Here is a 22,652-nt window from a genome sequence, read left to right as displayed (position 1 = left end):
GTGATGCTACGAGGGGATATTTTTCTGGGATGGTTTGGGTCGACTTGTTCCTTTAGATCGGGGTGTTAATAAAGTCATCTGTTAAGGCAGCACACAAGTTTTCCAAACAAGCAAGAACCCACTGCGTACAATTAATCAGTTATTTGAAGATGCAGACTGACTGATTAAACTCAGGTGTGCTTTTGTTTGATTGGAAAGAAATCCTGCAGTGAACAAGACTGGGTGACCCCTGCAATAGAGGAAAGGCTCAAATCAATGCAAACATTTCTCTCCCGATGGGCACGGTCTTTTCCAGAATGACAATACCCCCTTGCAAAGGACACAAGGGGTCACTGAATGGTATAAATGATGTAGATAACACCTGTGGGAGATTCATCATCATCAAAACAACAATTGCGGGACTATCTTTTGACGTTACATCTCTCCAGTACAGCTCCACAGCTCTGACACTTTATTTCCGTGTGTCTGTAGCTGATTCATGTTACGTCAAGGCACTCAACATGAAAACCAGACCATGCCAACGACAATGCTAATAAAGACTGAATCTCAAACGGCTCCTTACTGCCTACAAAGTGAATGGAATATATCATGATTTAAAGACATCTGCACAGAAATAGCACATTATACGTCCAGTTGGGGAGCCATCTGCCATTTAGGCAGATTTATGACGCTGATTGCAGTCTTGTATTCTTTCGCCTGAGCATTCTGCTAATAATGGAGATCTATCACTCGAGTGCCCCTGCAGCACTAGTCTAATTGCACAAGGAAGGATATGATGGTATTGACCTGGAAAAGGACACAAATGCGCACAGAGGGCGACTTACATCACACACACGTCAACGCACACACATTCACATCCCACCACAATCATATGGGATTTCTTCATGGTATATAAATAAAACGCATATAAGTCCCAAAGGATCTGAAAAGGATGAAGTAAACAAATATGTTTTTGCCAGTAAAACCACTAACATTGGATGACAACACAGGAAATAAAACTCGTTACAAATGATTATTATCTTGTTAATATCAACATATTGTCTATTTGTATGTAGTGGATTTTTTAATGCTCAGATAAATGGCTCCACATTTAATTTTCTCAGAGGCCTCAGACCTTTGCACAGTATATATGGAGCATTCTACCAAACTAGTTCAAACTGCAGTCCCATGGTAAAAACAATAGTAATAAAAACGATGACAATTCAGATTGTTATTTACAAGGATCATATTATTACTCGACATATATAGTAAGTGGAGCTGATAAAATGGACAAGGAGGTGGTCATAATACAACCCAAACTCCAATGACGTTGGGACGTTGTGTAAAACATAAATAAAAACAAAATACGATGATTGATTCAACCTACACTCAATTGAATACACTACAAAGACGAGATATTTAATGTTCAAACGGATAAACTTTATTGTTTTTAGCAAATATTCACTCATTTTGAATTTGATGCCTGCAACATGTTCCAGAGAAGTTGGGACAGGGGCGTGTTTACCACTGTGTTACACCACCTTTCCTTTTAACACTCAATAAGTGTTTGGGAACTGAGGACACTGATTGTTGAAGCTTTGTAGGTGGAATTCTTTCCCATTCTTGCTTGATGTACAACTTCAGTTGATCAGCAGTCCGGGGGCGTTTCTGGGTGGTGTTGATATCTGGCTTTCGCTTTGCATGGCAGAGCTTTAACTTGCACTTGTAGACGGAGCGACGAACTGAGTTCACTGACAGTGGTTTTCTGAAGTGTTCCTGAGCACATGTGGGAATATCCGTTACAGAATGATGTGGGTTTTTATGCAGTGCCGTGCCTTTCCTTCAATGTGGGTTTTCTGCCTTGCCGCTTACTTGCAGAGATTTCTCCAGATTCTCTGAATATTTTGATGATATTATGGACTCTAGATGATGAAATCCCTAAATTCCCTGCAGTTGCACGTTGAGAAACGTTGTTCTTAAACTGTTGGACTATTTGCTCACGCAGTTGTCGCCTCATGCGCTGTCGCCTCACAGCAAGGAGGGCCTGGGTTCGATTCCCCGGCCGGCGACCAGGGTCCTCTCTGTGTGGAGTCTGCATGTTCTCCCCGTGTCTGCGTGGGTTTCCTCCGGGTTCTCCGGTTTCCTCCCACAGTCCAAAGACATGCAGTCAGGCCAATTGGACGTGCTAAATTGCCCGTAGGTGTGAGTGTGTGAGTGACTGTCTGTGTCTGTCTGCCCTGAGATGGACTGGCGACCTGTCCAGGGTGTATCCTGCCTTCCACACAAAGACTGCTGGATAGGCTCCAGCACCCCCCTGCGACCCTGACGGAGAAGCGGCTTAGAAAATGGATGGATGGATGGATGGATGGACAACGTCCCAACTTCACTGGAATTGGGGTTGTATGTGCCTGATTGGTGTGTGTTCATATACGCTGTCGATGATGTCGGCCCACCCTCTGCTGCTATAAGAGCTTCAACTCCACTGGGAAGGCGTTCCACAAGGGTTAGTTTGTTTATGCAAATTTTTTGACCAGTTTTCTGTGTATATTCGGTATATATAAAGACCTCAATGTCACTGTTGAACTGAGAATAGTCTACCAACCTACAGCCTGCAAAGAGCATCTATACAGTGAGCTGATTAAATGGGTTACCTACCTACCTGCATACATACATACCCACCCTGGATGCTGTCTAAAAGTACTTGGATAGTTTCTTACAGCTCATCAGTCAATGCTTATTTGTTTCTCTCGGCCAGAAATGAAACTGTGAGTAATGACAAAAAGCCATGAGCCATTTGATGGGTTATTAGACTGTCAAAAGGGAATAGGAGGAAAACTGCAGATTAAAAACCACCATTTATTCCTACATTCAGTTTTATTAACTCCAGAAATGAATACAAAAACAACCATTTAAATGAAAATATCTTTTTAATTGATTTAGCTTAACTTTGAAATAATACAGTTTTGCTTCCCTCATTTCTGTCGGGATAGTAAAGTGCTTGTGTGGGGAAGTGTGTGTGTGTGTGTGTGTGTGTGTGTGCGCGCGCATGTACGCACAGAAGGTAAATCGCTGCAGAATTGACTGTGACATGCCCAGCACTGCACTGTGTCCTCTGAGCCCAGCCCCAGGCCTGACTAAAACTCAGCACAGGCCAGGAGAAGGTGCTACCTTAAGGGACCTCAATGCCCAGTCTCTCAGACACAATATACACAATATAATGGCACTGTTCTTCCAATAGGATGTAGTAGAAGGAAAAAAAAAAAAAAAAAGCTTATATTCCACCTAAACAATTTTCATTAATAGAAAACTGACATCAGGCAAATATATAACATCTATCCTCTGAATAACATACTAATATAATTATTTTACTTATTAACATAAATGAAAATATTCCTTCCACATACATTTTACTTTTACAACAGGAAAAAAAAAACCTCGATAACAAGACGATCAAAAATCAGCAAACTGGAGCACAGAGCGTTTTTGTGTTACTCACTGAATGAGGACAAATGTGAGAAACAGCAATTGAAGGCCATACAGAAGTAGCCACTACAGTTCTGTCAACAGCTAGCGTGAGAAGACCAGCTATATCTTAAACACAGTAGACATATTTACAGAATGTGACGAATGTCATGACGATGTCATGTGACGAATATGAATGTTACAAAAACACTTCGGTACAAAAAGTAGAAAAAAAAAGATACAGAAGGTAACAGATGCAAGTAAAACATATGTTTGAGGTGCAACTGACATTTTCTTCCACATAAGCCTTCATTTCAGTAAACTCGGTTTAAAAAAAAAAAAAACATGGAAATAAAGGTGCATTGAACTCTACTGACATCCTACCTTTACAGTACTACCTTTCCCTTCAGTTTGAATGTGCCAAAGTAAAATGAGGTTACCATATTGTAAGGTTTGCCCCTGGTGAAGTGCTATAAACCCGTTTCAGTCGCCAGGACTCGCACTCTTCAGGAAGCGGAGAGGAGACGGGCTGCTTTGTTCACTGAACAGCAGCATTTTTTTAAACAGCAAAAAAATTGATGTTACAGCAGTCTCAGTCAAGGTTGTTCTCAAAGGTTGCCATGATGTCGCTCTGCATGGTCATGTCGATGACTCCAGACATCTACGGACAGAGACAGTGGAAATTCAAACCTGACCCACAGAATCTTCGAGCTTGGTTGCTAAGTAACAATGATCACTTCACTCAAAGCTGCTGGAACTCCTTTTCTGGTGAAAGAATTTCCAGCAGCTTCAAGTGAAGTGATCATTGTTACTTATATAATTTCCAGTCAAAACTCCCATCAAGTGCAAGTTCATCATTTTCAGGAGACATTTCGGAGGCGGTTAAATTGAGAGATAATGCACTTGCACAAGAGTGAGGAAAGTCAAAGAAAATAAGTGAAAAAGCAGGTTTCCAGATCAAGAGTTTAAAATGGTTCAAAGAGAAAAGAGAAAAGAGCTCCTGACAAACGACCAAAGCGGTCATCAGACAAACGGTGAGTCTGAAAGGATGCGCAGCCGTCAAATAGCTACTGAAGGGGTGTTAAGAGGGAGGAGGGGCAAACTCGCAAAATCAAACAAAAGTTGCTGGTGTTCTCAGAGTGTTGTCCACTCCAGTATCCAGACCTCAGCATCACTGGAAGTGTTTGGGATTTCTTGGATTGTGAGAAGCAGAAAATGCAACCAACTTTTAAGACTGAACTGTGAAGGTGTGGAAAAATAACACATTTGTATGAAGAACTGAAAACAAGTCTTTCAAAAAAACAAAAAAAAACAAACTAAGCTGTACTGATGGTAAAGTGAGGGCATGCTAAATACTAAGACCTGCAATACTACACATAGTTGATGAGGGGTCTGTGTAATTTCTTGTAAAATGCATTTTCTGCACCCCCCCACCCCCACCCCCATCCCCCACTTAAACGGTCAAGCTGATAACATTTTTTACAATTAAAAAGACTAGTGGTCTGGGACTATATTTTATTAACTTAACTTTTGCGAAATATCATCTTAGAATAAAGAGGCTCTGTAGTTACTTGGCAGTTGGTTGTTAATATAGATATTATGTGGAGGGGAAAAAGTAAGATTGAACTTTTCAAACAATCAGATCACGCTGTCTGTACTAACAGGTGTACTACCAAGGTTAAACTACACCGCCACTGCTTTTAAAACCCACACCCACACAAAATGAATAACTTACGGCTTCTCGTCTGCGTCTCTCCTGCTCTCTCTTGCGGGCCATTTCTCTCTCAGGGTCCACAGAGCTTTGTGAAGGAGGGGAGGGTTCAGGGGCTTTTGGTGCATCTAAGATAGCTGCCATCAGGGGAAGCTCTGCAGGCTCCACCTCCAGCTTTGAGGCTTGGCTCTCCAGCTTGGACTTAGCAAGCTGCTGTGTCAGACTATGAATTATTTAAAGATCGGGGGAAAAAAAACAAAACAAAAAAAAACACCCTGAGTACATTCATATAACACTGCTGAACTTGCTATAACACCATCATTCGCTGTAAGAGCCAGAGGGAGCAGAGCGTGGAGATGAATTAAAAACACATGAGCAGCAATACAACTGAAATCAATCCTTCTACTGGACCTTGGCTAAAGAGCATAGTGGTGCGTGTGATGGGGCATCTCTCCTAGGGGGTTTGCTGTTTTCCTCCATAAATAACAAGCATCAACTGAAACTGTTTAAGACCAGCACCACCTGCCCATCATGCTTCCCAACAGTTCTAGGAATTACTCGAGGCAATAGCGTGACAAACCCAAAAACAGAGCCAACGGGCACTTAGCACAACATGTGTACGTTATTTTAACTCTATTTGTCTTGTAGCACCAGTGCAAAAGGTGTTCGGACATTGAATAAGAAAGCTTCGTTAAACTTTTAAATGGACGCTTACTTGAAAAATATAAAAATAAATGCTTCTTGAGATCTCCAGGTGCCCAGAATCTAGTTACAGGTTAAGTTAGGCCAGCTGTCCCTGCCCACCTGCTCTTGTCTGTGGCACTCATCTCTCGGCCTGCCTCCAGCTGGAGTTTACGGGCCCGCTCTCGCTCCTCCTTCTCCATGGCAACCTTGCGGAATTGCTGGAAACTCTCCTTAGATGACCGGATGGTGGAGGGAGCAAGAGTAGCCATCTTGCCCAGGCTCGTCCATGAGTCTGCATTCTTTAGAACGATTTCCTGCCAAAGGAAAATACATAGAATTATGTGTAGGACAAACGTCCAGCTATCCTGATCCAGCAGTACTAACACTAGCGCCACACAAGGCAGATATAATTGCAGATATTTTATCTGCTAATAAATGGGAAAATTAATTATTGGTCCAAAATGATTGAAGTTACAGGACAATCTTGGTGCTCCCGTTTTTTTGTATTCACATATACATTTAGTCTTCAGTGTAAATGCCTGTATATACTAATTTATTCAATGATTCATTTATATGAGTTTTAATCAGTTGTACATTCAGCGCACCTAATTTGACCAAAATGTGAATGCTTTAAAATAGGAAAGAAAAAAAAAGTTATTGGTCATCAGTATCGGGAATAGTGTGAGCAGGTATCAGTGTAATCACTTACTGGTCATATCAAGACATTAATTACTGGCATTCCCTATCAGAGCTTCTCTATTGGTATTAAACACTCCTCTAGAGCAATGCTAGTCTTATGTATAGAATACTATGGTAGTAAATCAGAAATACCATCTTAGGGACACTGGGTTTGACCTCTTCGCAGGACTTGCACAGTTCGCCTCCTTCTGCAGGTTTAGCCCCTGTATAAAGTGCGTAAGAGGAAAGAGGCTCCATTGAGAAAAGTTCTGGTTACAAATGAGGATTAGAAGGAAAACTCCTGGGAAACAAATGCTGACCAGGCGTTTTGTGCAGCTGAGCCAAAGACTCCCTCCCTGTGCCTGGATTTCCCTCATCCTCCCTTACATGAGGCAGGGGGGACAGCCCTGGACACTGCTGCAGAGACAGAAAATTTTCCAGACACGCACGATATAAATATATTTTATATATATAATATTAAAGCATCCACTTGATATTCAGCCCCTTGAGATATTCAAACTCAACAAATAAGCATTTCTAACTTCCAGGCTGACTGGTACAGCTTGTAAAACTGCAGAAAAACAGATTTACCTCCTTAGTGATGGGCTGTGATTTTACAGCAGATGGGGCTGGGTTTGTGGAGGGCAGGCTAGGAGGAGAGGTGAGCGGAGAAAGGAGGGCAGGGAAACCTGACCAAAAAATAATACAGAAGTCAACAAAAACACATTTTTTATGACTGGAGGAGTAATATCTTGAATAAACAAGACAATACAGCACATGATGAGAGAGCTCAGCACAGGGCAAGAGAAAGAAGTGCAGGGCATTTCTAATGAACAACAAACCAAACAACCAACATTAGATGAACAACAATAAAATAGAATAATAAAGATCAAATAAATAAGCTTAAATTATACTGAAAATATGAAATCCACCAACATGACGAAACAATGCTTTGCTACCATGGAAGCATGAGCATGCATGCAAAGCTAATCAATTTCACTGGGACAACATTTGAGGACCACAGGAGACCAAGAAGAGGGAAGCCAGTGGGCGGCGATTACGGCGATTCAGAGCAACCTCTTACCTTCCTGCTGAGCCTCTAAGGCAGCAGGGGGGCCATCGTAGGACTCCTGCGAGACAGAGTGAGGCAGCGCTGGGGAAGTGTGTGGGGAGGTGGGATCGACTGCACGCTGGGCACTCTGGGGCGAACTGGGTGAGGCAGATGGATGCGGGCAGGCAGGGGGTGGGGAATGTTCGGGTGGGGCTGTTATGAGGCTGCAGAGGGAGGGAGCAGGAGGCAGAGGATGGGGGCCTTGTTCTGGGGGCACGGTAAGGGGCAGCAGAGGGGCCGTCCAGGTTTTGCGAATCAGAGGAGCCGCTTTGGCACTGGGTCTGGAAGGTTGAGGAGGCAGCCGACTGTGCAGGGCTGAAGGAGGGGATGGTGGAGGAGATTTAACAGGAATGTGTTACACAAAACAAAGGGCTATTTCACAAAGCAAGATCTCTTAGTTAACCCAACAAAGTTGATCAAGCCCAATAAACACAACAGGATATTGCAGAAATTGCTACTGTACACAAGTACGAACCTCTATTTGAGATTTTGTGGTAGTGAGTCATAAATAAGAGAACTAAACCATAGAAAGAAAAACAAAAACCGAAAAACAACTTTAAAGTGAAATGTGTTTTCAGCCTTTTTGTGGCATGACGATCACACTGTAGTCTCTATAATGTGCTATGGTCACCAACCTTCCTGAAGATGGACTTCCCCTCTCTTTTTTTAACCTGCAAACCAAACCTTGCATGACTGATCCCAATTAATGAAAGGATTATAAGATAAGCTTTATGCCAAATAATTTAAACCAAAAGTCAAGCCTATCTCTATTTAGAGGAGAGTTGACAGACATTGAAAATGGACAACACTTATAGCTAGTTAGCCAGCATACTGATATTCTGTTTTGTGATGACTGCTGGAGCTAAAATCTGCAGGAAGGTTAATCTCCAGGAGCAGGGTTAGTGACCACTGCATGATAAAGATGAGCAGGTGCAGTGAGCCTAACCTGGCGGTTCTGGAACAGCCTCCTCGGCAGGTGGCTTGGCGACCTGCTCCATTTCCGTTTGCGCAGACAGCTTTTTGGAGTCTGTTGCCGAGGGCACAGGCTGCCCAGACGGAAGTCGCACCCGGCAAGGCTCCTTCAGCACAGGGCGAACACTCCACTTCGACGCCTGATCATGGGGGGGATGGGGTTGACAGTGGGGCCATGTTTCACTTCAAATTTAACTCTGCACAGTGTGAAGTGAAATGCTCCATGCATAGGAAAAAAAACAAAAACTTGCCACTAAGCTAAAGGCAACTTTATCTAAAGGTTTTAACCTTATTAAATCATTTGAATGAGTTTTTTTTTTTCTTTACCTTGTTTTTACTTTTGTTGCCATGACCAGGGGTTTTGTTTTGCTTCTTCTTAGCTTTCTGCTCTGTAAGACATGCATAATGCTTGTTATTCAGTCAGAGCAGAGGGAATGGTCTAGCCCATAAAACAGTGCTAAGGTCTACCCCATCCCTTCCTGGGACGAATATTCCTAACATTATAATCAGCACCCCAATTCGGACTACATACAGTGTACAGACTAGCAAACAAAAATACAGTACAGGCTATAGTACAGAAATATGCACAGGCAGAGCATACAGTAACAAGTAAAACAAGCCAGCTAAATACACATACAAGATCACAAGGCTAAAGCGGCTAAACCAATAAAGTATTCTAAAACTGCTGCTCTGCTTTTGTCCTTGCAGACCAGATACATGCTTACTCTAAACTTGGCCGTATGTGAGCAAAAATGTGCACGATGTCTTTCACTAGATTCACATGTGATGGTGAGTGGATGTGAAAGCAATGTGTGATGGCAAAATAAAAGACAAAAACACACCACTAATATTTACGTACAACAGTTGTCTAGGAAAATGGGTTTTATTTGAACTTTGGGGCGTCAAACACCAAAATAAAAATCAATAAGCTTTAAACCTGTAAATAAAATTTGCAAAAAGCTACAAGATAAATAATGCAGTGGATTTTAGCAGGACAGATGGCCGCCTCCTACAACAAAGCTTTGTTTGGTCCTACCATGCCCATGCCAGCTTAGTTTACAATCTGGTCAGTACCTCACATACAACATTATATTGTAAATGAATACAATCTCAATATTATTTTAATTTACATATATAAATTTGACCAAAACCTATCGCATATGTACAAAAGATGAAATCACAATCTGAACCAATGCAAAAAGAGAACCACACAGTAATGAGCTAGTGCAGCAGTTTCCAACAAGGACCAACTATGACTCAATATGGCAGAAAGGACATTGCTGAAACATCCAAGCACTAGCTTTCTACAGCTCCTTCTACATGTTTGGACTGAAGACTTTTTTTTCCTAAATGTCTCTCCACAATGTTAGTCATGTGGGGCTATTTTTTCAACAGCTTAAGGCTCTTTATGCTTCATTTCCAATGACATTTGGGTACTAGCTTTGATTCAGCACTAGGCACGGCTCCATTTGGGGTTTACAATAATGTTATAATGTTTAATTAACATGTCACGTTCGCTAAGTAGGAAAGAGCCAGCAGTTTGCTTAACCATTCAGGAATTACGCTCTTTCGGTTTTTATGTTTTGCTACACAATACACACACTATAACATCTGGAATTCAATCTCAGGGTTTCTCAGTATCATCATGAACAATGGTATGCAATTCCATCCCCTGAAGGCCAGTTCAGAAAAGAAGCTGGGTTTGGCATGACTTGAAACATGCAAAGTGTTTGAAACATGCACAATGTGTATGGACATGAAGCATCGACCATTGCCCCACACTGAGCACAAGCTGGCCTCAGTTCAAAACTACAGCACCGTCTTAAAATGCCAACAGACAAAAATGTGATTTACGATGAAAAGTGAACAAAATTATCAATATCTAAAAGAACAGGAACAAAAAAATAATAAATAGCACCTGACAAAACTGGAGAGAGAGAGAGAAAGAGATCTTTGTGGCAAGACTTCCTCGCTTACTTGGAAGGAAAAGTGCACAAAATATACATAAGAAAGAAAAAAAGAAAAAAAAAAAAAAAAGATTACACCCATTTAACAATATACAAACAGAAAAAAAACTGAAAAGATTTCAAGTATCTAGTGTTCCAGTAAGTGTTAAGGTGACATGGTTCTAACAAGGACGATGGCATGTCCAAGCAAGGTTAAGGTTTTTTGTCTCGCGCTTGTTTCGTCTTCCCCTCAGTCTACCAGTGGGCAGAGAGAAAGGGGAAGAGGGGGTGCTTTTAGCCCTGCCCCAGAGAGAGTTGGGTAGAAAGGTGGGGGAAAAAGATGGAGAAAGTGCTTATGTAGATCAGCTAACCTGAGTCAGAGTCACTGCTATCAGAAGAGCTAGAGTCAGTACTACTGCTGTCTGAGCTGGAGTCAGAGGTGCTGCTGCTGTCGCTGAGGCGGGATGACCGTGTCAAATCCTTCAGCTCTCCTGACTCACCTGCACCGGGGAATGACAAACATCAGAAGGTGAGCCAAAGTGACAGCAGGAGCAAAATGTTTAGCTGAAGTTTTTACTTGTACCTACGACTATTACATAGCCTTTGTTTACTTGTTTAATAAATAAGAGCCAAACACAGAAAGAATACTTACTCTTGCACTTGGTCCTCTTGGTTGAGTTCAGCTCTTCACTGACATTCTGTTTCTCTGTCTCCTTCATCTTCTCCGGTTTTGGCTTTTGCGACTTTTTCTCTAAAGCAGAGGAAGAAACCAACAGTTGTATGAACAAACACACACACACACACAAATAATATACGCTCACCCACTTTTTAAAAACCACTGTCCTGTAGCTCCACTCTGCAGGAGTACAGGCAGAGGCTATAGCCCCCTGTGAGACACTCTAGTGCACATCAAAAGGTCAGTTTCTGACCAAAGAGCTGCTCTCAGTTGGATGTTTTTTGGGTGGCACAGCACCCTCAAACCCCCAGGGTCACTGCTGTGTTGAATGGTCCCCCACTCAAATACTATCTGGCCAACAGCAGTCCTGTGATCAAAAACAGATCAATCACAAATGGGGTAGAGGGTGGCCGACAACAGATAGGATATAATGTGGTACTGTACACCTATATAATGAACCTATTAAGCAAAGGTCACTAATGGGCTGACCGTGGTCAGAGTCCAGACCCAGACGCTGTCCTATGCGGACCTGACCCTATAACCAATAAACTATGGAGAATTATTTAATTCAGACGGGTGGTCCTATTTTAATCATAGCTTTTCTAGCCTTTATGGACTGCTTTAGCCGACTGGGACACTCACAGACCAAACGCATGTGTTGTCAATATCACACGTGATGCTACTCAGCCAATCAGATCTGTGCATTAGGAGGAGTACTGAGACTCGAGTGAGTGATGCACACACAGGGAAGGGACGAGGTGAAAAGTCAGATAAGAAAGTGAGTCAGAGGAAGTTATTTCACATGGCGTGCTCTGAAAAAAGAGAACTGGCAATAAATGTTGAAATATTACTGAATTGTACTTCATTTGATTTAACCTTCGGCTGTTGACTATGTAAGATGTTGATATAACTACTAGGCTACTTCAGTAAACAGTATATGGCCCTGAATCATGATGAAAGTCAGACATTATGATGTTCCAGACCTTTGCTCGAGAAAATTCTCTAACTAGACCTTGAGTTTTAATTAAAAGTCCCCTGCTATAAAGCAAGGCTTCTCTGTCGCTCTAATACCAGCCACTCACATTCTTTATTCTCTAAACAGGTGTTACTGTTACTGAACCCTGTAGCAGACTATGTTAGCATTTGTGTAGCCCAGCAAGGTAAACCAAAGCAGCATGGTGCATTTTTTTTGTGCTCTATGCGCCTTTATACCTTAAACAGGGGCACCGGAACAGAGCCTGTACTGTGGTGGGATTGACAGTACACTGGTTTTTATCTTATCCTCTGTGCTCAGAACAGTTCGGTCCTGCAGTGGAAGAGGCCTGAGTGGACCGCAAATTGGCCAGTGAGCTGAATACAAACATAATGTCTGCAATAAAGTGGACTGCGAGTGTAGAGGTTTCTTGACCTGTACTCGACTCACGGTTAGGTTTCTTGGGCTTCTTCCTGAGGCAGGTCAAGACGAAGCTCTCCAGCGCTCGAAGTGTAGATGGCTTGAGCATCTCGAAGTCAATCTCAATCTCCTCTGGATTCGTGTCTCTGACTGCGGGCTCTCTGGCCTTGATTATGTTCACAACTTTTCCAAGTTTGTCCCCAGGGAGCTTGTTGATGTCCAGGCTCAACTGCCGCTTCTCCTCATAGGACATGGGCAGAGCAGGTTCTTCATCAGACTCATACCCTCTATCCTTATTTCGCCTGATGACAGAAGAGTTTAGATTGGTAAGAGAATGTATGCATGGGATAAAGCCTGCCAGTGCGCGAGTCTATGTGTGTGCAGGTGTGAGAGTTTATTTACCCACCCCGTTGACTTGCTGCTACTGGCCCTCTTTTGCACCTTTGACGGAACTGCACTCCTCATTCCATCACCCTTTCTTTTGCTTTTTTTCTTTTTTTTCTCCTTCTTCAATTTCTCTTTCTTCTTTGGTTTTAATAGAGGTGTTTGTGTCAGTAACTGCAGCTGTTCTCGCACTGCTTTCAGCTATTTGACAGAAGTAGCACAAATTACCAATAACAGCAATAACTGAGAAATAAAATGACAGTTAATTACGTTACTGTTCAATACCTGCTCCTCGAGATTAGCCAGGCGCTGTGCTCTCTCCTCTTCATCTTCATCTATCTCAGAGTCAGATGAGCTTTCTGAGTGAGAGGATTCTGTGTCGCTGCTGTCGGAGCTGGACGGGCTGCCTGCTTTCTCCTTCTTCCCCCTCTTGGGCACATGGGGCTGGCCTTGACCCAAAACCCTCAGCTCATCTGGGATCCTGGCAAAGCGGGACTCAAAAACATCCTGAGCAGAGGAGACCGACATTTACAGTCAGAAAACCTGCCCATCATGTACACCAGGAACATATTCAGCTTTTTTTTTTTTTTGAAAGAATAAGCGGAGCTGCATTTTCTAAGCCTGTACATAGCCAGTACACACCTGCAGCTTTCTGGCCATGGCCACAACCTCATGGGTGGGTGGGTTGTACTTGTAACAGTTTGAAAACATGAGCCGGATATCTGCGGCGAACTGAGATGCGTCTGTGTATTCACGGCTGTCCATCTTTTTCTGAGGGGGAGTGAAACGCCATGTCACCATTCATCATATTTAAAAAAAACAACCCACAAGCCACCTTGAACTTCAATCAGGCCTCATCAAGAACTAGAAACCTGTACATATTACAGCTTACAATATCTTGCTGTAAAGGTGCGCAAAAAAATACAAAAACAACAAAACCCGCACATAAATAAAACTACGAACAAAACTATAAGCTAAACTCAAAAGTCTTTAGCTTACTTTAATGGTACTCAAGTCCATTGGTTCATGAATGATGTCATGATAGTCATGAAGGCCAAGCCCTTCGGCATCCACAGGCTTGTAGAAAGGCCAGGCATAGACGGCGTGTTTCTTGGCAAACAACTCCTTTAAGATTCCACTGCAGTATCTGAGTCTTTCTGAGAGCTTTGCTTTGCGGCCCACTTGGTGCTGCTGGGGGGACTCGGGCAGGTCCTTGCATGGCGGTTTGATGGGCCTACCACTTCCTCGCCGGGAGAACAACTTCAGGACCTTTGTTTCGGTCACATAAGGCGACGACTCGCTGCTGGTGATGGTGGAGCCGGCGGGGGTTGTGGTATCTGCTTTTCTTTTCACACCCTTTTTCAGCTGAAATGAAAAAAATAACATGCTGAGATTCACATGGACTCCATTTCTTACATACTACAGGTGTATACTGTAGAGCTGTCACGATTTACAGTGTTCCCGTTTGATATTCTCATAACCACGTCAGTGTTGTTGTGGAACCTACTCATGAGACAATAAATCAGTGTGTCCTGTATGATGCTGATACTTTTGTCACCAGGATGTGCAGTGCAATGTTTTTGTATCACAAAATGTAGACTGACTTTGGCTTCAAGATGAGTAGACAGAGGAGTGGAGGAGATGGTGTGAAGAGCTTCAGGAGGGATGACTGTCACAGTCTGCTGGAAGACCACCTCAGAGACAGGAGACTGTGGCCTCATTTTTCCCAGTCCTGTTAAATATTCACACACAAACACTCAAAAAGATGAAAAGAGGCAACTTTTGATCACACTGCATGTTAAGGATTCGTTTCTTAGACGGCCTGTTCTTGCACTAAGATGAGGTTCTACCATTAAAAACCATGTTTAGTCTAGGCTTAAGCTTATATAAGGTGTATATATATATATATATATATATATATATATATATATATATATATATATATATATATATATATATATATATATATATATATATGTCACATCCATACTAGTCATGTATGCACATTATAAACCTAGTATACTCTCATAATCTGCTGATTCAGAGTTTGTGAAGACATGAATGAGCTTAAATCAGTGGTTCCCCACATCTGGCCCTCTAGTACCCTTTCTCTGCACATGTCTGTGTTTGTCCTTGCTCTAACACCTTGATCCAACTAATCTGTTAATTAATAAGACCCTCCTGAGTTGCAGACCTGGGGTTGGGAACCACTAGCTTCTCTTAGTCCATACCTGTAGTTGACTTCCTCCTTCCTTTCAGCGGTGCCTTGATGGTGACGGCAGTAACCTCGCACTCTTCCTGGGGCATCTCGGCCACCTTCTCCAGGAACAGCTTCTCAAGGGCTTGAGCCATCAACACTATATCGTCTCCTGGCTAAAGAAAACAGATTTTAGTTTAAAATGAAGGTTTAAACTGTTTGCAGACAAAAGGTCAGTTTTCAGAGTAAATGCGTTCTCACCCGATTGTACACATAGCAGTTTGTGAACATTGTGTTGAAGTCTTCAATACATTCCATTGCCTTCCAATAGTAATTGTTTTCAAGACGCTTTTTGATGGTGTTCAAGTCCATTGGGTTTTTAATGATTGTGTAATAATCCTGAAATCAGCATCAGAAAACATTTCAAGTGAACAACCTTCACTCACAGAAAAGATATGTACATAAACAACAGGTCAGAGCTCTACTGATGAGTTCTCATTAGTACAGCTAAAACACTAAAGTACACTCTACAATCCTTAAGGTGGGGGGGGGGGGGGGGGGGGTCTACAACTACAGAAGCCACATTACCAGTGAAGCAAAAATTAGGAAAACATCTTCTACAGTCTATTTTGCCCATATTGTACTATAGTTATATTCTTATCCAACAAAATATGCCGTACATTTCGGTGATGCTGATGTTGACTGAAGTGTGCAGCATCGTTTTATCTGCAACATATTTGCCTGGACAAAAACTCAACTTTAAAGCCTTTATTTCTTCAGTTGGCCTATCAGCTTAGTTTCTGCTCTTTGATCTTGCAGGGCACTTTGACCCTCCAGTCCTAACTGCATTGGACTCACAGGCAGGTTGAGTTGCACAGCATCCACAGGCTGCCTGAAGGGCCAGGAGAAGTGATGCCTCCACAGAGCTCTGACCACCACCTTGTCAAGGTACTGCAGCTGGTTAGTAAGCCGCCCTGGCTTTTTGTGGTTCTTATACTCAGGGGGAGGGGGGTTCCCCTTCATGCAGAGAATCAAGTCCGACATGGTCGAGCGTGCCCCAAAGGGCAACGGGCGCAGACAGGAGGATTTGGGAAACTATGTCTGGTGGGCAGCTCAGCTCTCATTACACATCCTCTGCTTGTATCACTGTGAAAAGGAAAAGCAATTTGAGTCACAGGGAACAGCCTAAGATAGTCTGGCTGCAAGTTGTTTACAAAACAAAATGAATAAAACCTGACAGCATAAAGTGAAACAGATACTGGGCGAACAAATGAGCCAGCAGTTAATGCTACTGTTTAAACTGCAAAGAACTCTGGGAAACAAACGGCGGCGGCAGCAGCTCCTCATGTCAATCACCAAACTAAAAGCAACTTCTCATCAGGACGAAAACCCACAGGCTACTGCCTACAGATGAAGGTTTAAATCGGGGCGGCACGATGATGCGGGATGTTTAACTGCAGGTATAGATCTGCCCTATATTTCAACCCAATTTATGACATATTAATGTTCAGAAACGCAAAGCTTTCCCGGGAATGCCGGGATACGCTGCTGCATGTTATTCCCTGACCCGCAATTGTGACCCTCGACAAATAAGTGGAACATCTCTTCACTAGTAACCCAGGAAAACGACCCGCACGCATCTGCGCCACATATCGCCTGATGGCGTGCGGCTGCATCCTCATTTAGCTGTACGGAGTTAGGAAAGCGTGCGATTACACTATAAAAGTCAAGTCAGCTCGTCTGCTAACAGCTTTCTGCCTCAACACCGCTTTTCCCCCCAGAACTCCTGAAACTTGACAGAGGCTGTTTTTTGGCGCAGACTGCCCCCTGCTGCCTAAAACGGGTATCACCAATCCTTTCCACTAACGGTCCGCGTGGTTGTAGATCTCCACTTTTCATGCATCATGCAGAAGCACACCGAATTAAGGTGATTTAATTAGATATTCTCAGTATTTAAACTATAATTTAGTCTACAAGTTGAGCTCTCGCTGGTCGGAGTGAAAACCCGCAGCCAGCCTCTCTGCTGATCAGATTTGACTGGCGACCTCTGGTCTAGCCCTCATCCTGGAGTATCCACGACTTCCAACAGGCCTGATCATCAACAAGCCCCAGGAAAGGGAACGGGGAAACACTAAAACGTGCAAGGGGCCCTAAAAGGAGCAGGGATGGGACGCTGTAGTCTTGAGGGACAATAGCGCTGCAACTGCTCTCGACTTGCGCTGTTGGTCCTTTTCACAGACATCCAGACAACTTTCGCCACCGCAGCCCCTAAACTGCTGTGCGGTTACTGCCCGGCTGTTCCTGGACTGCCGCACATAACCCAAACCTAACATTTGGGGAAGTCGGGAACGGATGTACTGTCAGCACAATCAACTCATCCAGAAAATGCTTAGTGCTGTGTATTTTACTGAGTCAAGTCCAGCGCCCGCGCTAAGCAGCACTGCTCGACAATTTTACATATAGCTGAAACGGGCATTCGCCAAACGCAGCAGCAAAACACCTGATTAAGACTAATCATACTACTACTTTCAAGTAAAGAGCTAAAACAAATAATAATAAAAAAAAAAAACACAAAAAAACAAAAACACCCCCCCCCCCGTCTGGGATCCGTGAAACAGTGCTGCACTGATTCCTCACCACTTACCACCAAATACTTCACAAGGTCTTCTTGAAAATCGTTTTTGCTCGAATCCAGTAAATAAAAAAACCAAAACCGTGTACATGATAAGTACAGATCTTTCTGTGCATTTTATTTAGTAAGTACAATAACCACGGAACTATAAGAAGCCCTACCAAGGACTTATAAAGCTCCACATAGAACAAGAAAATCAAAGTTTCATAAACTACACAACACAGTGTGAGCTTGCACTACTGGCTCGGTGGAAAGGAAACTACTGGAGAAATTTTATTTCAAAGCGACAAAAGTCCGTTGGGACCCGAAAGAAAAGAAACAGAAGTTGTAAATTGCAGTTTTATTTTTCTAATACTTGTACATAGTTTTACAGAAGAATTTTCGAAAACTCGGGTTTCCAATTTAACAAATATTGCTTGTCGTACATACCAGTGATTCAAAACACCGTCACTACCGTGGCGACAGTAACCACCTCCATCTCATCTAGATCGGGTGTAAAGTTAATCAATACTCAAAGCAGTAACCCAGAGTCAAGAGCGGTTGAGAAACACTAACTATAATTCGTGTTATATGTTTGGGGAAAGCTTTAAAAAGTTAGTTATTTGACTAGTTACTCATTTCGCTGTACGTCAAGGTTACACAACCCTCGTGATCTCTGCCTGCATGATGCAATCGACCCGCATGGATTAGGTAACAATAAATAATGAGAAACACGTATGCGTCTCCTAGTTTGTCTTAGGTGTTAAATAACGACAATATCACGTTTAAAGTGAGCACTAAAACTCATTGGCGTTATAGTTTAACCGTTGGGCAACATCGTTAGCTAACTACTGAACTGACGTGCCCTTTCAAACCAGGCAACAAAATGGCGTCAGGCGCGAACACCACAATGGCTGCGTCCTCATTGCTATACACCCCTACACTACCCTAGGGCCAACTAGGGAGTGAACAGCCCGGACATGAGCCAGTTTGTTCACATACTTACCATTAAACAGCTAACACATTCTAAAGCATCACGCAGGCAAAATCTTAAGGAACCATGAAACCACTGCGATCAGCGCACTAGAGTTTTACAAGCGCACTCCCAATCCGCGCTAGCTAGGGACCCTACTTAGTCTACAGGAGCGCGGATTGGTCGACACCAATGTCTCTCAGTCTAGCGTTACACTAGCACTACCCGCTAGCTGAGCCATCTCACCCGCCCCCCAGCGCATGTAAGCTAGCGAGCGAGGGGCGAACTCGCATGATTACAGTTCCTCCGACTCTCGCTCATGTCCTGTTTACATCGCTAGCTAAATATCATTAGCTAGCTCAAAAAAGGTTACCTTTCCGTCTCGGGCACAACAACGAGCGTTTTAAACTGCCGACCCTGAGACAGACGTTTCTGCGCCGAAGAACTTCTGCTGGAAAGCCGGCCAAAGCAGGATCTTCACGTTTCTTTACCCAGGATACAGGAAGATTACGTTAGCGCTGCTTCAAAATAAAGTCTTAATCAAACGACTCGCTTTATTTATTTTTTACGTTACGTATATTTCTCAGAAATACGGCGCAAAACAGTCTTCAAATGGCGGACCAACGGCTCACACGGCAACCCGCCCGCTTATTTATACCGTTCTACTCGGAGCGCGGTCTGCGATTGGTCAGTTCCCTTCACGTGCACTCGGTCCTCGTTTACTTCTCACTCGAAGGGGAAAAATACTACATTAACGAACATGACAAAAAGGTCTTTTTCCCAAAGCTGTGTCTTTGGATCCGGTTAATACCTGCTGAAATAAATCATTTTTGGTACAAGACCTCAAAATCCTAAAAAAAACAAAGACGTACGTCAGAGGGTTTTTTTTTTTTTTCGAAAGTGCCACATAACTGGTCTCCCCACATCACATGACCCATTCTAGAACATTCTGTCGATCCGTCTCGAGCTCGTTTTCTCGTCTTAAATGGCCTTTGCAGCTAAAAAGTATGTTCTTTTCCCCCGTGGAGGTTTTCTTTTCGCCATGTCGGCTATCGTGCACCTAGCAGCTTCAAAAATCTCACAAAGAGGAGAAGGACACGGTTAGACGGAGGGAGGAGACAGCACGGAGCGCGCATGCGCGGGCCATGGCGGCAGTGATTGGCAAAGACACTGATGATTCACTGACGTCACACACACACACACACACACACACACACTCTCTCTCTCTCTCTCTCTCTCCGTCTCTCGCTCACTCTCTCTCTCTCTCTCTCTCTTTCTTTTTCAGTTCAATGGTCCCATCTCTTTATTTTATCCCCTCTCGCCCCTAAACGCGAAAACTGAAATCCCAGACTGCCAGACTCACTTTAGTTCTTGTTACAAGTGGCAAAATCAGCAATTTGGGACCCCTAGATACCTCTTACTGTCAGGGTCTCGGGGTTGCCAGTTTTCTGTCTCACTCAAGTTTTCTGACTCATGTCGTTGTTGTGGATGCCAGTTTTCAACCTTCCGTGCGTGTACGACTGCTGTTTTTGCATAGGCCTGAAAAAAAGAGACATTTTAATTGAAACTTTACAAAACACTGTCACGACCTAGAGAAACAAACAGAATATTGTTCCACTTCACTTTTCTGTTTCCTGTTTCCATCCCTGATTTTAATTAATTTAATCGAAGAGTTCTTAATTAGTTGAGACTAGCTTCTTACCAAGCTTGTTTACAGAACAAGTACTTTATTAATGAACTATGAACTAAAACAGCTGATTGGTCTAAAAAGCACATGTCGTTGGCAGCTGTCTGTGAATTTACATCTAATTACCACTAGAGGGCAGCATAAGCCGCCTTTTGTGTGAAATTCACTTTCGTGCTGTGTAATATCAACTTCAAAAGAACCAGCAGTGCGTTGACCTTTTTCTATGGTTTTCCATGAATGTTTAACTGATTAGGTTTGGCACACTGTTTCAGCCAAACCTGAAAACAAGACAAACCAAATTAAGTTGAGTTTTAATTGGCAGGTTTAAAGGAACTCTCCAGCTTGTTCCAGCTTAGTCTTGATCTGCCACATCTGTTGCATGATGTCACTTACCACAGATAATAATTTTGACATATTTTCCAGACATTATTAAATAAACAGAAAACCTGTACATTATTAACAGGTGTGTAATAGAAGCTAATGGGCTGGTGTTTGTTTGGCTCCCATTATAAGTGCAATTTGAGCCATTTGCTTTCTTTTTTTTAATTCAGGGAAATTATTGCCCATGGTAATTAATCGCATGCTGCACAGGCAGTAGATGGAAGTTAGGTTGAAAAAGACCAGACTGTTCCTTTAAGTCCTCATTTTAGACTAAACGTCTGCCGACTGGAGCATTAAAATAGGCCTCCACAGCCTTGTGATGTGACTGCGGTCAGTAAGAAAGGGAGCATTTTCACCTGTTTCCTCACCACATCCTAACCAAGTGTAGTTCCCTCATTCTGTTTGCTTTTCGAACATCCAGTAGGTCCAGCTCCCTCTCCTCTGCACCACACAAAGCCAGTCTGTTTATTTTAACAGCCAGTAGTCCCTTGTCCACAAAAAGTACAAGGGGCGGGTCTTTCTGAGCACCGCAGTCGATCCAACGTGCTTCAAGTCCACCACCATCATCCCTGTGCTGAAGAAGTCTCCAGTGTCCTGCCTCAATGACTACCATCCCGTTGCACTCACTCCCAACATCATGACGTGCTTTGAGAAGCTTGTCATGAGGCGCATTAAAGACCAGCTTCCTCTTCAATGGACCGCTGCAATTAACATATCACTCCCCATCTCCACCACACTCCACCTGGCTCTCACCCACCTGGACAATGAGGACACCTACATCAGAATGCGGTTCATAGACTTCAGTTCAGCGTTCAAACCATCATCCCTCAGCAGCTGATTGGAAAACTGAGCCTGCTGGGCCTGAACGCCTCCCTCTGGATCCTGGATTTCCTGACTGAGAGACCCCAGTTAGTCAGGATAGGTAATAACATCTCCAGCACCACCATACCGAGCACCGGTGTCCACCAGGGCCTTGTCCTCAGTCCACTGCTGTTCACTCTGCTGGCTCACGACTGTACTCTCTTTTGTCCACCTCTTTTGATGCTCTACTTGCACTATCTGGATCATCACTGCTAACACTGTGTTTACACTGTTTACTCAAGTTTTACTACCTCTATGGCTGCTGTGGTTATGCTTGTTATCCGACTGCGTGACCCTGTTTCTAGCTTAATTTTTTGTTTGTGCACGATGTCTGCACGTTCGCACTTTGTGCTTTATGTTCCTTGTTGCACCGTGATGTTCCTGGAGGAACGTAATTTCACTCCACTGTGTACTTGTACATAGACGGAATGACAGTAAAAGCCTCTTGACTTGACTTTCAAACTGAAAATATGTCAACATAAAATAAATTGTGTTTTAAACTGAGGTAGCCAAGTCAGCATATGCTTCCTTTTCCCTGTTTGATTCAGTGGAAATGATGTATGGCATAATGAAGGGAAGCCTTTTAACCCGAGGCTTATTAATCAGAAGCCTAACTAGCACGAATTATTTAGTAACTCTCATTAAACTGATCTTACGTAGGTTCAGGGGAGTCCAAGAGTCCGAGACCGCTGGTAAACATGCGGTTCAGTAGATATTATCAGCGTAACGGTTTTTGTGAAAAATTGAATCTATGAATATTTACACACATTTTGGAGTTTTTAGTATTTGGGACGTCCTCCTTTTGCGCATGGACTCATCTGAACCTGTGCTAGAAATAGTTCAGAATTTCAACCACTTCTTCTTCCTTCTAATTGTCATAACATCTCCGTTTTAAAATGTTTGCAATTATGAAACGTTGTGTTATTTCCAGGTTTAAATGAAAAAA

General features: G+C 43.0%; 1 protein-coding gene across 4 annotated transcripts; it reads right to left on the bottom strand.

Annotated features, from left to right (window-relative positions):
• Positions 1–2,887: 2,887 nt before the first annotated feature.
• On the bottom strand, positions 2,888–19,864 carry brdt (bromodomain, testis-specific). Of its 4 annotated transcripts, none has more exons than XM_017715568.2 (21): positions 19,650–19,864; positions 16,052–16,339; positions 15,455–15,592; positions 15,228–15,369; positions 14,601–14,728; positions 13,996–14,361; positions 13,639–13,767; positions 13,282–13,503; positions 13,019–13,197; positions 12,643–12,914; positions 11,196–11,294; positions 10,915–11,043; positions 8,925–8,986; positions 8,572–8,737; positions 7,599–7,940; positions 7,106–7,203; positions 6,835–6,931; positions 6,668–6,738; positions 5,957–6,150; positions 5,177–5,375; positions 2,888–4,102 (listed from the first exon to the last, which is right to left on the bottom strand). In XM_017715568.2, exons 2-21 carry the CDS (start codon positions 16,235–16,237, stop codon positions 4,034–4,036), a joined length of 3,288 nt encoding a protein of 1,095 aa, XP_017571057.1. In that variant the 5' UTR covers positions 16,238–16,339; positions 19,650–19,864; the 3' UTR covers positions 2,888–4,033. The 4 variants fall into 4 exon arrangements, with proteins under 4 accessions (XP_017571057.1, XP_017571055.1, XP_017571059.1 ...); XM_017715566.2 differs by lacking the exon at positions 19,650–19,864 and adding an exon at positions 19,151–19,632; XM_017715570.2 differs by lacking the exons at positions 7,599–7,940; positions 19,650–19,864 and adding an exon at positions 19,151–19,632.
• Between the last annotated feature and the right edge of the window lie 2,788 nt (positions 19,865–22,652).

This window comes from Pygocentrus nattereri, chromosome 26 (assembly GCF_015220715.1).
Source record: "Pygocentrus nattereri isolate fPygNat1 chromosome 26, fPygNat1.pri, whole genome shotgun sequence".
NCBI classification, from domain to species: Eukaryota; Metazoa; Chordata; class Actinopteri; order Characiformes; family Serrasalmidae; genus Pygocentrus; species Pygocentrus nattereri.
This window is presented reverse-complemented; position numbering and strand designations above follow the sequence as displayed.

What these genes read in the sequence shown, in the direction of transcription:
- brdt (XM_017715568.2), bottom strand. Translation starts at nt 16,237, where the DNA reads ATGTCGGACTTGATTCTCTGCATGAAGGGGAACCCCCCTCCCCCTGAG. An exon ending in AGTAGCAGCAAGTCAACGGG is followed by an intron (nt 12,915 to 13,018) that starts GTGGGTAAATAA and finishes TTCTGTCATCAG; the next exon opens with GCGAAATAAGGATAGAGGGT. An exon ending in CTTAGAGGCTCAGCAGGAAG is followed by an intron (nt 7,204 to 7,598) that starts GTAAGAGGTTGC and finishes TTTTTTGGTCAG; the next exon opens with GTTTCCCTGCCCTCCTTTCT.